General features: G+C 45.9%; 1 protein-coding gene across 1 annotated transcript; it reads right to left on the bottom strand.

Moving 5' to 3' along the window:
* Window positions 1-3,268: 3,268 nt before the first annotated feature.
* Window positions 3,269-9,095, bottom strand: C5AR2 (complement C5a receptor 2; the record flags this gene model as incomplete). The annotated part of the gene is made up of 2 exons (XM_079907677.1): window positions 8,968-9,095; window positions 3,269-4,297 (listed from the first exon to the last, which is right to left on the bottom strand). Exons 1-2 carry the CDS (start codon window positions 8,968-8,970, stop codon window positions 3,269-3,271), a joined length of 1,032 nt encoding a protein of 343 aa, XP_079763803.1. The 5' UTR covers window positions 8,971-9,095.
* Between the last annotated feature and the right edge of the window lie 7,048 nt (window positions 9,096-16,143).

Raw genomic sequence — 16,143 nt, 5'->3', positions numbered from 1 at the left:
GGGGTTTTAGCCGAGCTAGGAAGCTGGCCGGAGCCCAGACACTATTAAAACAGTCCCGTTATTTATTTATTATGATTCATAAATATTAATACATAATTCTATCAATGTATAATTCACCCTATCAACTCACTAATGAATAATAAAACTCAACTTCCCAGCTTTCTGTCTTAGACGTCCTATGTTTTCCAGCGACGACCACAGGGATTAGATAGCCGTTAAGTGTTTGTTGAATGAATGACTAAATGAACGAGAAAAGTCAGTCCTCTTTAGTCCTAGATGGGCCAGTCATTGCAGCCCTGAGCCTGTTTCCCTATTTATAACACGAGGATAATACCTACTTTTCAAGGTTGTTGGGAAAAATAAATGCAAAAGTATACATAAGGTACATAAACTTTTTTCACTACTGTACATATAGGCACTTCATAAATGTTAGATCTTTCATTTTTATTTTTATATCCTTCCTGTCATTCTCCTCGTACCTTTGGATAACTTTGCAGTTAAGGAGGTACAGCCTTCATTTCTGGAATCAGTTATAGGCACTGAGGATACAGAAATGAACAAAACAAAGGAGCTCGTAGTTTGGTGGGGGAGACAGACACATAGATTAAAATAAATAGACTGTCAAGAAGAACTGCATCCTCTATGGAGAAAAACAAAGCAGGGAAGGGGCAAGGAGTGATGCTCTTTGGCCCAGTGACAGTCAGAGAAGTCATCTCCCAGAAAGTAGCATTTGAGCAGAGAGCTGAAAATAGTGGGGCTGCAAGACATGGGGATCCCTGGGCGGGGACATTCTAGGTAGAGGAAGCCCCAGAGGCCAAGACTGAGATGACCACAAACTTGGAGGGTTCAAGGGCCAGCAAGCAGGTTTGTGTGACTGGATGAAGGATCGGGGAATAGTAGGGAGAGAGGAAGAGGATAGATCGTACACACCAAAGTGAGGACTTTGGCTTCCAATCTGAGTGAGATGGGCTCCATGGGCAGAGCTCCATATGACTTAGATTTTAACAGAATCCTCTGGCTCCCATGTGGGGAACAGACTATAGGGAATCAAGATGAGAAAAGGGGACCAGAGAGGAAGCAATAGGTGGCTGGACCAGGACGTTAGCAGAGAAGATGGATATTTTAAGATAGAATCTGCAGGATTGGCTGCCAGATTGGCCATGGAATGTGAGAGACAGACGGCAAGGATGACCCCAAAGTTCTTGGCCTGAGCTCCTGGAAATACAGAGTTGCCATCAACCGAGATGGGGAAGATGCAGGAGGATGGCCGAGAGAGAAAATCCAGAGTTCCATTGTGAGCATATTGAGTTATTTACTGTACATTGAGTTGGGATGTCAAGTGGGAAGTTGCATGTAACTATCAAACCCTTGGGAAACAGTTTGAACGTAGGCCAATTCTTGTGTCATTATCAAAAGAAGAAGAGGAAGAAATTGACTAACATCTGCTTAAAATGTACAAAAGAGAACTACAATTTTTTTTAAAAAAAGGAAAATGGGAAGAAGTAAACAACAAATATGAAATCAGGAAGAAAATCACAAACTACCAACACTGAGATTGAGTAGCAAACTTGAAACTAGTTCTTGGAAAAACTATTAAGACCTGGTTCTTTGGAAACCTAAGGAACTCGATATATCCATGCTAACAATAAACAAAAACAAAGGAACAAACTTGAGAACAAAAGGGGGAAGTTACAACAAACAAAAAGCAGGATTTTTCTTTTTTTAAATATATTTATTTATTTATTTTTGGCTGTGTTGGGTCTTCGTGGCTGCACGCACGCTTTTCTCTAGTTGGGGCGACTGGGGGCTACTCTTCACTGTGGTGCACAGGCTTCTCATTGCGGTGGCTTCTCTTGTTGCAGAGCATGGGCCCTAGGCACACGGGCTTCAGTAGCTGTGGCACACGGACTCAGTAGTTGTGGCTTGTGGGCTCTAGAGCACAGGCTCAGTAGTTGTGGCACACAGGCTTAGTTGCTCCACGGCATGTGGGATCTTCCCGGACCAGGGCTCGAACCCATGTCTCCTGCACTGGCAGGCAGATTCTTAACCACTGTGCCACCAGGGAAGCCCACGGGATTATTTTGAATGATTAAGGGAGTTCCATGGAAAATTCCACAGAAATACATCTGAAAGCTTTCATGAAACTGATTCTTCTTAACAAAAAATAAGGCTGATGCAATAAGAAAGGAAAATAAATTTCAAAAAACAGAAAAGACTCTTTGTAAATGTATCAAAGAAGAACTCTCCTAAATGGCACCTGGCCTTAATGGATTAACAGCAGGATTTCTCCCAACTTTGCATGAAGTTATATAAATTGTCACAGGACATAATTCATTCTACAAGGCAGTCTCGGTCTTAATAATTCACGCATGAGAGTTCTGAATAAAATATCAAAAAATAAAATATGTCTTGTTGAGGACCTACTAAGTGTCTCTGTATCAGATAAAGAAAAAAAAAGATAGCAAGAAAGAGATCGTCCCCCACAAAAAAATAAAAATTAAAAAATTAAAATGGGCAGAAAAAGAAAGAAAGAGATCCCCACCAGTGGAGAGCTCACAATCTAGTTGGAAAAAAACAAGGTGTAGACAAATACAGTTTGTCTCTTTTTAAGGCTTGGGATGGGTGGAGGAGAGACAGAAATTAAATTGGCCCAGATGTTGTCCTTAGGAAATTTACAGTTTAGCTGGGAATTTTTGTTCCAGAAACTTGGAGAACAGAACACTACTTCCTCCCTGGGAGGGGAATGAATCAGGGAGAGCTTCCTGGAGGAAGTATTATTTGAACAAGGCAATGAAGGAAAAGTTTGGTGATCAAGAGTATGGGCACTGGAGTCAAGTAAACATGGGGTCAAATCTCAACTCTATAACTTCCTTGCTGTGTGATCTTGGGCAAATGACCTCTTCTCCCTGGGCCTCAGCTTATGAAAAGAAGCATCTCCCCCTGCCCGCCTGGGTGTTGTAAGAATTACCTTAAAGTAGAAACTATGTGTAAAGTGCTATCCTGGAGTAGTGACTCTACATGAAGGTGTTACTGCTATGTGATTTAAAAGATCTGAGCAGGTGAGATGCTAGAGCAGCCCTGTCCCATGGAATTTCCTGCAATGATGGAAATGTCCTATATCTGCACTGCACATGGCAGGGGGCATAATGAATATTTGTTGAATGAATCAAGGGATAAATGACAATATCATTAAGCCCCTGGATCCAGCTATGCCTGAAGCCAGTCTTGTAAAGTGGAAGAGGAGGATACAAACCAATTTCCCTCTAGCTTACACTTCCACCTCTGAGACCAGGTCTCGGCCAGTGGATTTCTTGCTGACCACACTTTCATCATGGCTCTGTGACTCCTTCAGGGCCCAACGACATGAAGCTGGCAGAGACTTTCGGAGTTGAGACCGCCCGAAATACAGGAAAAGCATGGGATTGAGACAGCTGTGAGCAAGGGCCAGGCCCACGACCAAGGGTTCAGCCCGCAGGGCCCGGGCCAAGAGCACAGAGTGTGGGGCAGCCAAGGTGAGTACCAGCCCCAGTGTGTGGTAGGGGGACCAGCAGACAAAAAACCCTACCACAACGGCCATGCCCAGTGGCCAGCGGCGTCGGGCAGTACAGCACAGGAGGGCACCATGGCAGCCGGCCACGACCACCAGCGGCCCCAGGAAGCCGAAAATAAACCGGGTGGCGGTCACTGAGTTCTCGGCCACGGTCGAGCCACCGTAGTCCACTACGCACTCCAGCCGGTGTGGGAAATACTCCTGACGCAGCCGGCGGTAGATGGCTGAGGGCACAGTGAGCAGCAAGGCCAGTGTCCAGGATGCCCCACAGGCTACATGCACCCTGCATGCCCTCCCAGCTGCACCCCACCAGCTGGGCCCGAAGGCCAGCAGGCAAAGGTCAGCGCTTAGAGTGGCCAGGAGGAGGACGCTGGCGTACATGGACAGCAGGATGACGGCGGGCAGGGCCCGGCAGCCCACGGCCCCATACAGCCAACGGCCCCCGTGGGCGACGGACACCGCTAGGATGGGGAGAGACAAGCAGCAGAGTAGGTCCGCCACGGCCAGGTGGAGGAACCAGGTGGCACCGACCCTCCGGCGGGCCTCTTTCCAGGTCACCCAGGCCACCATGGCATTGCCTGGCAACCCCACCAGGAAGACGGCGGCATACAGCAGGAGTGGGGCCACGTGGAGGGGTTCGATGGAGACGCAGGTGTCATCAACACAGTCCACAGGGAGATCTGGAATCTCGCCGTAATCCCCATACTCGTAGCCGAGAGAAGAGTTCTCCATCCAAACCCCAGACACCTGGACAGGCGAGAAATGGCATGAAACCTCAGAGATAAGAACTCTCAGGCCCTTGGAATCCCAGATGCTAGGATCCTAGCATCTCGATCCTGGATCCTAGATCCTTGGAATTCCAAGATGCTCATGGGCTGGGACTTGGGCTGGGGTCCCAGCCCATGAGCATCTTGGAAACCAGAATAGAACAACCTTAGAACTCCAGCGCATTAGAATCTTGGAATTCTAAAATATTCCAGTGTTCGAACCCCAACTTCTTAGCATCAGCTTATTAGCATCTTGGAATTCTAGAATATCAGCTTACTAGCATCTTGGAATTCTAAAATATTACAACATTCTGTATCTACTGACCAGTGCAGTAACCGTCAGCCACGTGTGGCTACCGAGTATTGAAGTGGCAGCCCGTGTGACTGAGAAACTGAATTTTCAACCTTATTTAATTTTAATCTATTTAAATAGCTACACGTGGCTAGTGGCTACCTTATTGGACAGTGAAGTTCTAGAGCATCAAAATGGTAGAACACTAGCCCGTTAGTAACCTGGAATTCTAGAATCTAAACTATTGGAATCTGAATATCCATCAGGATGGGGAAAGGTTAATATGTCTTCACAGCAAAAGTGTTTGTCTTGGTTCTTCTTCATCTGGATTTTCGAATCTTGATGCAACAAAAATGTACCTCTGAAGCAATGTTGTCATCTTTGTTCTTTTTAATGTAAACTAGATCATTTTAAAACATGCAGATGGCAAAGCGTACACATCTGCAGGTACACCCACTGAGTTGCACCCCAACACATCTGTGTCACTGGCACCCAGAGGGGGGAACAGAACATTTCTAGAATCCTGCTAGAGCAATTTTTAAAAGTAATGACTGTGTTAGGAAAACAAGAGGAATAAAATTTTGACATTTCTATAATTCATTTATTCATTCATCCAGCCATCCTTCCAGCACAGTTGCTGGTCCAGGCACTAGAAGCACAGCGGGGGGCCAAGACAGACAAAAACCTCTCTCCCTTTGGAGCTGACATCTTGGTGGGAGGAGTCAGACAGTCCAGGAATAAATAAGCAAAATACACAGTATTTTAGAAGGTGATCAGTGCTACGGCAAAAAGAAAAAAAAAAGTCACACAGGGAATTTTTAATTTCCTATGTTGGAATTTTAAATGAGGGGTCAGGGAGGGCCTCTCTGAGAAGGTGATATTTGAGCAAAGCCATAAAAGAGGTGAGGGAGGGAGCTGTGTGGGGATCTGGGGGAAGAGAGTTCCAGGCAGAGGGAACAGCCAGTGCAAAAGCCCTGAGGTGGGCACATGATGGTCATGCTCGAGGAAGAGCAAGGGCACCAGTGTGGAGTAGATGGGAGGTAAAAACAGAGATATCAGCGGCCACATAGGTATTGTAAGTTCTGTATCTTTTATTCTGTGTGAGATGGGAGCCATGGGAGGGTGCTGGGCAGAGAAGTGACATTGTCTATCATAGGAATGATAATCATAACTATTACTACTGTTATTATTATTATTATTATTATTATTATTACTATAAGCCACCATCTATTGAGACTTTGTGTTATGTGCCAGGCCTTGCTCCAAGCCCCTTTAAATGTTATATCGTTTAGTCCTTATTACAAACCTCTAATTTTCCTACCATTGCTATACCCATTCTGCAGATGAGAAAACTGAGGCACAGAGAAATTAAGGAACTTACCGAGGATGACTCAGCTAAGCAAGTAACAGACCTGAGTTTCAAGCTGTGTTAGTCCCACTCTGGAGCTCTGGGCCCTAGAACATCACCATCCAAAAATCTGAGGTTTGGGAGAGTCGGAAGGCAGGACAGCCAGTGACCCTAAGCAGAACTGGGCTCTGTGACTCTGGGTGAGCAGTTTCGGTTGGCTTTCTCTCTCGAGATTTCCTCATCTGAGAAGTGAGTTACGGAGGTGAGCCTACCTCACCAGTTTGGGGAGGCCTTGAAGAGTTAATATGTATAAAGTACATAGCACAGAGTAAGGACTTGGTAGATGGTAGACCGGTCCATGTGATGTCCCCATGATGTCATAGTAACCTGACCCTGCAGCTCTCTGCTGATTCTTTGGGGCTGACTTGCGCTGCCCAGAGTGCCAGCTGGAGTTGATGCAACAGGAAGGGCAGAGAGGAAGTTGGGGCACTCCTCCCTGCCAAGCAGATGCTAAGGGGCCAAGTCATTGTGTGTTTGTGTGTGTGTGTGTGTGTTTGGAATTTGGCACTCCGCTTTCATATTATTTTCATCACTAAAGTAAAACGTGTGCAGGTTTTAAAAATTCAAACCCTCATCAGCTGTGTGGCCTTGGGCAAGCCACTGAACCTCTCTGTGCCTCAGCTTCCTCATTTGCAAAATAAGAATAATATACTCACCTTGGAGGGTGTTACGAGAATTCAAGTTAAAAGGCGTGAAGAGCTGAGCACGGCGCCCAGTCCATTGTGAGCATTAGACATGTGTTAGCCACCGGTACAGAGACACACACACCCTCTCCCTCCACCCTGAGACCCCGCCCTTTCCAGCTCTATCCGGTTCAAATCTGAGTTTTTTGTGTGTAAGCACCTCAGTCGGGGAAAGTTCAACACCCCCTGTGCCGTCTCTTAATCTTTTCAATTTAATGTCTTAGATCTGTTTCCCTATCCAGACACCCCGACTCCTTTCTTCACAGTAACTTCAAAATCAATCCCCGGGCTGGGCGTTTTGTGCTTATTAACTAGCCTTAGACTAAAGGACATTTAAGTATCATCATGGGTAGCATTATTATCTTCTTCTTATTTTATACACCAAATAAATTATATTTCTATATGTACGTCTATAGATAAAACACTTACCATGATTATTATTTTATAAGCATTCAAATAATAGATGACATTTATCAAGCTTCTATCATGTACCAGGCATTCCCCTTAGAACAACCCTATAAGGTAAGTACAGTTATTATGCTCATTTTCCAGAGCGTCACCTGTTCCCTGCTTCGGGCTCTGCTGTGTCCCCGGCACCTGGAGTAGCATGTGGCACACAGCAGATGCTTAGTTGATATTTATTTGTTGAGTAAAAGAATGAAGAGGGAGAATCTGAAAAGAATATATATATATGTATGTATAACTGACTCACTTTGCTGTACACTTGAAACTAAAACGACATTGTAAGTTAACTACATTTCAACAGAAAAAAGAAGGAAAGGGAGGGAGGGAGGGAGGGAGGGAGGGAGGAAGGAAGGAAGAAAGGAAGAAAAAACGAGTTAGCTTTGCCTTTAATGGAAGAAGCTAAAAAATACCATCATTTTATTTTTATTTTTAACGCAGTATGTAATGATGTATGTATTAACATGAAAATACATTCACGAAATACTATTTTGTGAGAAAAGTACGTAACTAAACTTCTAATATTTTTAAACAATGCATTCATTTTACAGCCAGAAAATTAACAATAAAGATATTGTCATTAGGGGCTTCCCTGGTGGCGCAGTGGTTGAGAGTTCGCCTGCCGATGCAGGTGACACGGGTTCGTGCCCCGGTCCGGGAAGATCCCACATGCCACGGAGCGGCTGGGCCCGTGAGCCATGGCCGCTGAGCCTGCGCGTCCGGAGCCTGTGCTCCGCAACGGGAGAGGCCACAACAGTGAGAGGCCCGCGTACCGCAAAAAAAAAAAAAAGAATGAAGAGGGAGACGGAGGCACAGAGAAGCAAAGGGGTCACTTAGATTTCTTTCAGTTCCTTGCGATCACAAGGGCCCTTGTGCATGCTCTTAGCACACGTGTGTTTGTGTATCAGCCAGTCTGGCTGGAACCTCTGCCCTGGGAAACCGTGGGGAGCATCTACTAAAGCCAAATATATGAAAACTTTCCCCTTCCCAGAGAAGCATGCATATGCTCACCAAAAAACATGCACCAGAATGTTCCCAGTGACCCAAGATGGGACACCATCCAAATATTCACTCACAGGAAAATGAATAAACATATCGCGGAATATTCTATAACAGCGAGAATGAACAAACCACACGCGAGAATGCGGATGGACTTCACAAATATGATGTTGAGGACAGAAAGGCAAACGCACAGGAGAATTTACTGAATGATCCCTTTCTCCTCAAGTTCAAAAATGGGCAAAAGAATTCGATGGGGATGGGGAGTGAGGGCAGGCGGAGGGAACTCTGGGGCTGGGCTCGGGCTATTTTTAACCGGGATGCTGGTTCCCTGGGTGTCCTCAGCTTGTGGAGATACGCAGAACTGCTCAAGTCTCATGTGCATACTTTTCTGTGTGTGTGTTCTATGTGAAAATGAAGTTAAAGGATCTTTCTTAAGAAGGGGAATCGCTGAGTCAAAGGGCATGTTTGGTGGATTCCCCAGAAGCTGCAGGTTTGGGAAGGGCTGTTTTCCTACACACCTGAGTGTGGCCATGGACGGGACCATTTGACAAAGGCTTTTCCTGTTGTACTGCCCAAGTAAATTCCAAGAGTCTGGGATTCTGGTGTGGATTCCAGTGTGATGGCAATAAGATTCCACTCCTGAAATTCTAGTTCTGATTCCCAGATTCTAAAATAATGAGTCTAAAAGGCCAGGATTAAAAATGAATAAATGAAAAAAATTTTTAAATAAAAATAAAAGGCCAGGATTGAGAAATGACCCCCGCATACGCCATCATTCCCTCCCTCCTTCCCTCCATCCTTACCATCTCTTGAGGAATGGTCCCCAGTTTGGCCAAACACCACTTGGGAGCACGATCCAGGCCCACAGCAGGACCTGGGAAGTCTGCAGTCTCTCCCCCGAGTCTGGCAGTAAGTGGATTCCTGCAAGCTGGTCCCGTTTGCCAGGATTCCTAGGGGACTCCACTGGGCACCGTCACCTCACAGGTCCCAGCCAATTCTCTTAAGCAACAAAAAACAGGAATGGCCTTTTTCTACTCCCAGGGTGTGTTTGTCCTGGATTCTTCCCATGACTCACACATCCCAAAATTACTGGGCAGCAGGCAAGACTGGAGTGGGCTCGGGTGGGTGGAGGGTTGACCCAGTGTCAACAACAACAATCTCAATGTCACCAGCTTCCTGGAAGCCAGATCTACAATGTGGTGTGACCTTCAAGGCCTGGGGGTCTTGGCCTAGACCCACTGTCCCTCCAGGGCCCTCTGAGGTCTTCCTCACCAAGTCCCCACTGTCTGCTACCCCCATCCCCGCCCCAGACTCCAACTGTGCACCCAGCCCCTCCCTTCTGCCCTCTGCAGAGCCCTGAAGACAGATCAATATTCCTCCCACCTCACATGTTCTGAGAGAGACAGCTCAGAGTCACAGCCTCCACCAAAAGGCCAAGCGTGCCCAGCACAGGGCCTAAGGCTTCAGAGGCAGACAAAACACAAACAAGTCCTATCCATTCTGTGGAGCCTCTGTTTTCCCTCTTTAAAATGGGAAGATTTGGGGAATTCTCTGGTGGTCCAGTGGTTAGGACTCTGCGCTTTCACTGCTGAGGGCATGGGTTCGATCTCGGGTCAGGGAACTAAGATCCTGCAAGCTGCGCGGTGCGGCCAAAAATTTTTTAAATAATAATAATAAATAAAATGTGAAGATTTTGAGCATAGTGGTTCCTAACCTCCTTCCAAGCATAGCACGGAGGCTGAGAACATGGATTTGAGAGCCACAGAGATAAGATACATATTCCAGGTTTCCCACTGTTGAGTTTCTGGGTCTCAACCCTTCTGAGCCTCAACTTCCTCATCTGTGAAATGGACGTTTTAGCTACGGGCATTAAATGGATAAAGAGATTTAAAATACACACAACAGGGCTTCCCTGGTGGCGCAGTGGTTAAGAATCCGCCTGCCAATGCAGGGGACGCGGGTTCGAGCTCTGGTCCGGAAGATCCCACATGCCGCAGAGTAACTAAGCCCATGCGCCACAACTACTGAGCCTGCGTGCCACAACTACTGAAGCCCACTCGCCTGGAGCCCGTGCTCCACAACAAGAGAAGCCACCGCAATGAGAAACCCGCACACCGCAACCAAGAGTAGCCCCCACTCACCGCAACTAAAGAAAGCCCGCGCGCAGCAACGAAGATCCAACGCAGCCAAAAATAAAAATAAATAAAATAAAATAAATTTAAAAAAAAGAAGGAAATCACCTTTAAAAATAATAATAATAAAGTAAAATACACACAACAGCGCCTGGCACACAGGAGATGCTGTGTACATGTTTGTTAAATTAGCAGTAATAAAAAGCATATGCTATCAATTTTTTTAAACTTACATTTTAGGAAGACAGACTTAGCAAGAGGAAGTGGCCCTATTTATTCCGACTTCGGAACCCTTTATTCAGCGGTTTTCGGTGTTTGCGCCACTGTGTGTGTATGCTTTAGAGGTTGAGGGGACACATTTATACATTTCTTTTATTTTTTTAATTTTATTTATTTATTTTTGCCTTCGTTGGGTCTTTGTTGCTGTGCGTGGGCTTTTCTCTAGTTGCGGCGAGCGGGAGCTACTCTTCATTGTGGTGCGTGGGCTTCTCGTTGTGGTGGCTTCTCTTGCTGCAGAGCACGGGCTCTAGGCACGCGGGCTTCACTAGTTGTGGCACGCGGGCTTCAGTAGTTGTGGCTCACGGGCTCTAGAGCGCAGGCTCAGTAGTTGTGGCACACAGGCTTAGCTGCTCCGCAGCATGTGGTATGTTCCTGGACCAGGGCTCGAACCCGCATCCCCTGCATTGGCAGGAGGATTCTTAAACACTGGGCCACCATGGAAGCCCTATTTATCATTTCTTTTGTTGTTGTTTGGAGAATAAACTCATGTTGGTAAAGGAAGTTATTTTTGTGCCAAGAGACTAGAACTCGCAGCGTGGGCTGGGGTGTCTCTGCGTGACCCAGTCTTGGCTGAGACTGGCCCCAGACCACCCCCTTCCACCATGCTCTCGGGGTGGGGGGGCCTCCTCATCCCCACATCCCACCAGCCCCAGGCCCCTGTGGGAACCCACCCTGGTCAGAAAGAGAAACTAACATGGGAGAAGCATTGGGTGGGGAGGCATTGGCGGGGGTGGGGGGTGTTGAGTGAAGCACTGTCTTTTATCAGCTCAAACTTTCTCTGATCTTTTTGATCTGGACCATTTTTAAAGTCTTTATAGAATTTGTTTCAATATTGCTTCTGTTTTATGTTTTGGTTTTTTGGCTGCAAGCCATGTGGGATCTTAGCTCCCCGTCCAGGGATCGAATCTGCACCCCCTGCATTGGAAGGCGAAGTCTTAACCACTGGACTGCCAGGGAAGTCCCAGACCTTCTCTGATCTTGAGTTTACAGGGATGTGTTTCTCAGATCACTTGATCTTAAACTCCTCGGTCACTGAGTCTCGGGCATATGTTTCTCAGATTCTGGGAAGCTAAGGCTTTCTGGTGTCTCTGGAGCTGGGGGATCTTACCTGGGGATCTGAGGGATGCTGTGAACGGGGACAGGGACACAGCTGTTATAACAAGTGAGGGGCTTTTTGGGGAGTGGGATTCGTTTTACAGATACCCTGAGAGATACTGAGTACCAGCCCCTCAACAATGGAGAAACTTACAATGAGGACATCCTTAGAAGGTTATTAAATTGACCCATATGAAATTGCCAGTTTTGTGAGTCAAAATAGGTTGAAGTCTGGCAAATCGTGGCAACAGAAAACAGATTAATGGTGGCCAGGGCCTGAGGGGAAGGGAGGATGTGAATGGAAAGTAACTGCTTAATGGGAATGGGGTCTTTATTTTGGGGTGATGAAAATATTCTGGAACTAGTTACATAGTGGTGACAGTTGCACAACATTGTGGATATACTAAATGCTACTAATGGTGAGTTTTATGTTATGTGTATCTTACAAGTTTTTTTAAGTAATAAATAAACTGTTATACCCCCTCACCCTAAAACAGGATGAAGCCTGGTAATTTCATGGAGTGCAGCCTAATGGAATTCTAGAAGCCCAGAGAGTGAGTGGCCAAGATGGGGAAACCAGTCTCTTTTGAACAATACATACTATTACGTGATATCTGATGCATAAAAAAGAGTGCCTGTAACTTGTGTAAAGTACAAAGTACAACAAATTAGCATCTGTAAAATCACTATCCATCTTAGAATCTTTGAATATCTAGATCAAGAGTAAACTTTTTTGGTGAGAGAACTGAGAGTAAATGTTTTAGTTTTTACTGGTCAAGAGGTCATTCATCTCTCTGCTAGAATGAAAGCGGCCACAGATTGAATGGCATGGCTGTGTTCCAATAAAACTTTATTCACAAAAACAAGCAGTGGGCTGGATTTGGCCCGCAGGCTGGAGTTTGCTAACGCCTGATCTAGTTCAAAGACTCTGAAGGCTGAATTGTTGGCATCACAGACTTTCAGAAAGTTGGAATCATAGGTGATTTGACCCAAGGGATCCTACAACATTAGCCACAGACTATTTGAATCACAGGATTCTAGAATGTCACACCAGAATCTTCGAGTGTTAGAAGTATAATAAGGGCTTCCCTGGTGGCACAGTGGTTGAGAGTCTGCCTGCCAATGCAGGGGACACGGGTTCGTGCCCCGGTCCGGGAAGATTCCACATGCCGCGGAGCCGCTGGGCCCGTGAGCCATGGCCGCTGAGCCTGCGCGTCCGGAGCCTGTGCTCCGCAACGGGAGAGGCCACAACAGTGAGAGGCCCGCATACTGCAATAAATAAATAAATAAATAAATAAATAAATAAAACTCCAGCTGTTAGATGTTACAATTTTGTAGATGATCTGAACGTTAATCAAGATATTCTAGCCCTGAGCTGTCCAATATGGTAGCCACTGGCCACATGAGGCTACTGAGCATTTAGAATGAGCTGGATCGCTCATGCAGCTCAATATTAAAAAAACAAACAACCCAATCAAAAAATGGGCAGAAGACCTAAATAGACATTTCTCCAAAGAAGACATACAGATGGCCAAGAAGCACATGAAAAGCTGCTCAACATCACTAATTATTAGAGAAATGCAAATCACAACTACAATGAGGTATCACCTCACACCAGCTAGAATGGGCATCATCAGAAAATCTACAAGCAACAAATGCTGGAGAGGGTGTGGAGAAAAGGGAACCCTCTTGCACTGTTGGTGGGAATGTAAATTGATATTGTCACTATGGAAAACAGTATGGAGGTTCCTAAAAAACTAAAAATAGAACTACCATATGACCCAGCAATCCCACTACTGGGCACGTACCCAGAGAAAACCATAATTCGAAAAGACACATGCACCCCAACGTTCATTGCAGCACTATTTACAATAGCCAGGTCATGGAAGCAACCTAAATGCCCGTCGACAGACAAATGGATAAAGAAGATGTGGCACATATATACAATGGAATATTACTCAGCCATAAAAAGGAAAGAAATTGGGTCATTTGTAGATACGTGGATGGATCTAGAGACTATCATACAGAGTGAAGTAAGCCAGAAATAGAAAAACAAATATTGTATATTAACGCGTATGTGTGGAACCTAGAAAAATGGTAGAGATGAACTGGTTTGCAGGGCAGAAATTGAGACACAGACGTAGAGAACAAACGTATGGACACCAAGCGGGGAAAGTGACAGGGGTGGGGGTGGGATGAATTGGGAGATTGGGATTGACATGTATACACTAATATGTATAAAATGGATAACTAATAAGAACCTGATGTATAAAAAAATTAATTAAATTAAATTAAAAAAAAAAAAGATAAGCAGACACAGGAAGAAAAATGTTAAGTTGAAACCAGAGATGAAAATAAACAAGACAACCAAAAATCTGTGTGAAAACAGAAATAGCGCAAAGAGGTAAAGAAAAAAGATTTATTATAATTAATAAATTATAATTAGAGAGTTAAAAGAATATATTGCATAAGAACCAGAAGAAAACAATGAGCTGGATCTGAGATGAAAGATGCTGTGATACACACCAGATTTTGAAGACTTGGCATGAAAAAAAAAAGAATGCAAAATCTCTCAATAACTTTTTATACCAATCACATATTGAAATGACAGTGCTTGAAATATATTTGGTTCAATAAAATATAGCACCAAAATTCATTTTACCTGATTCTTTTTATTTCTCTTTGCTTGTCTCTTGCTTGTCTGCTGAAAAATGTAAAATCATGCATGTGGTTTGCATTATATTCCTATCAGACAACAAGAATTTGGAGTAATACCATCCTGGAGGTTGGAGATGGGGTGCTTGGGAAGGTCACATGGCACAGATGCAGGGCGGGAGTCTCTGACCCACCAGGCCTTGGGGGGCCAGATCTGAGCAACAGGTGGGGCCGTGACAGGGAACTTGAGGGCGGTGGTGCGGAGGTAGGAACACCGCCAACTCAGCCAAACCCATCATTCCCGTCCTTTCCCCACCACTTCCTCTTTAGAACTTGTTGACCTAGCAGATTTCCCAGGCTCCAGATTTCCCAATCGCCTGGCCCTTCAACCCACTTCCCTCCTGGGCAGCACTGATCAACACCAGGCTGAGGATGCCTTGAAGAAGACACCTGGATCCTACATGTTGGCCTCCAAGTGTTTCTAGAAGACCACTGTGGGACCCAGTTTCTGGGAAGCATCTTCTTTCCAAATCAGCATGAAGGAAAGACCTTACTACCTGCAGCCCACTGCCCAAACCAGGAAAGCCAGAGGATGGCCAGGAACAGAGATGGAACATAGGGGTGGGAAGTCAGGGAGGACTTCCTGGAGGAGGCTGCACCCTGAAGGAAGGTAGAATAGCGATAGAGGTGGTCTTTTAAAAACAGACCAAGCAGCTGGGAGACCAGACAGGAGAAGGAGCAGGGATCCAAGTGGGAGGGGATGGAGGGTTTGGACCATGAAAGGCATGGGGTGGGAAGAGGGTGGCGTCCAGCATGGGTCCCAAGTGCAGGCTTGGGTGACTATATGGACGGTAGGACACCCCCTGGGTTGGGGAATGCAAAGGGAGGGGGAGGTTTGGGAGAAGATGCCGAGATCATTTTGGGCAAAGTAGGTACGGAGTCCACACCCTGAAGAGAGAGAGAGAACTGTGAAAGTATTGGGTGAAGTCACAAAATAGGAAGCCTGTTCAAGAGAACTCTAGAAAGCCAACATTTCAGGGCAGAGGAAGAAAGTCTGCAGAGGAGGCAGGGAAGGATCACACTGAGAGAGAGGATAATCAGCCGGCCTGGAACCCGCCAGGGAGGAGGCCCAAGCAGCTGGGAGGAGGGTGGAAGGAAGGATGTGGGCTGACCAGGCAGAAGGGATCGCCAGCATCTTTACAGAGGGTATCAGACCTGAAGGTAGCTGGGGCTCAGGTCTTCCCCCAACGATCTTGCTGCTAGAGGGTCTGCACAGGTACCAACATTTACTATCAAAAACCACACACAACCTCTTCTGGAAGTCCTGCAGAGCACCTGTCACTCTAGGTGCTCAGACAGCATCTTTAAATAAAAGTTGTCCCCAAGGCAGACATGAGAACACTGTAGTAGCAGGATTCAGCTATGTTTCCCATCGGAATTAGGCAAAATCCCAGCCCAGCGCCCCATGCTGGAGGCTGTTCCCTGGACCCAGCCAGCTCTTGAAAAAAGGAGGGAGTCGATATCTATGTGGTCGTCGGATTCAGGGACCACCAGCTCTGTGTGGCTCCCTGGACACTTGTAATGTGCCAGTCTGAATGGAGATATGCTGTGACTGTAACACACCCAGGATTCTGAAGACAGTACCAAAAAAAAAAATGTAAAATGTAGCAGCCACTATGGAGAACAATATGGAGGTTCCTTTAAAAAACTCAAAATAGGGTTACCACATGACCCGGCAATCCCACTCCTGGGCATATATCCACAGAGAACTCTAATTAGAAAAGACACATGCACCCCAATGTTCATAACAGCACTATT

Source organism: Stenella coeruleoalba (genome assembly GCF_951394435.1).
Source record: "Stenella coeruleoalba genome assembly, chromosome: 20".
Lineage (NCBI taxonomy): Eukaryota > Metazoa > Chordata > Mammalia > Artiodactyla > Delphinidae > Stenella > Stenella coeruleoalba.
This window is presented reverse-complemented; position numbering and strand designations above follow the sequence as displayed.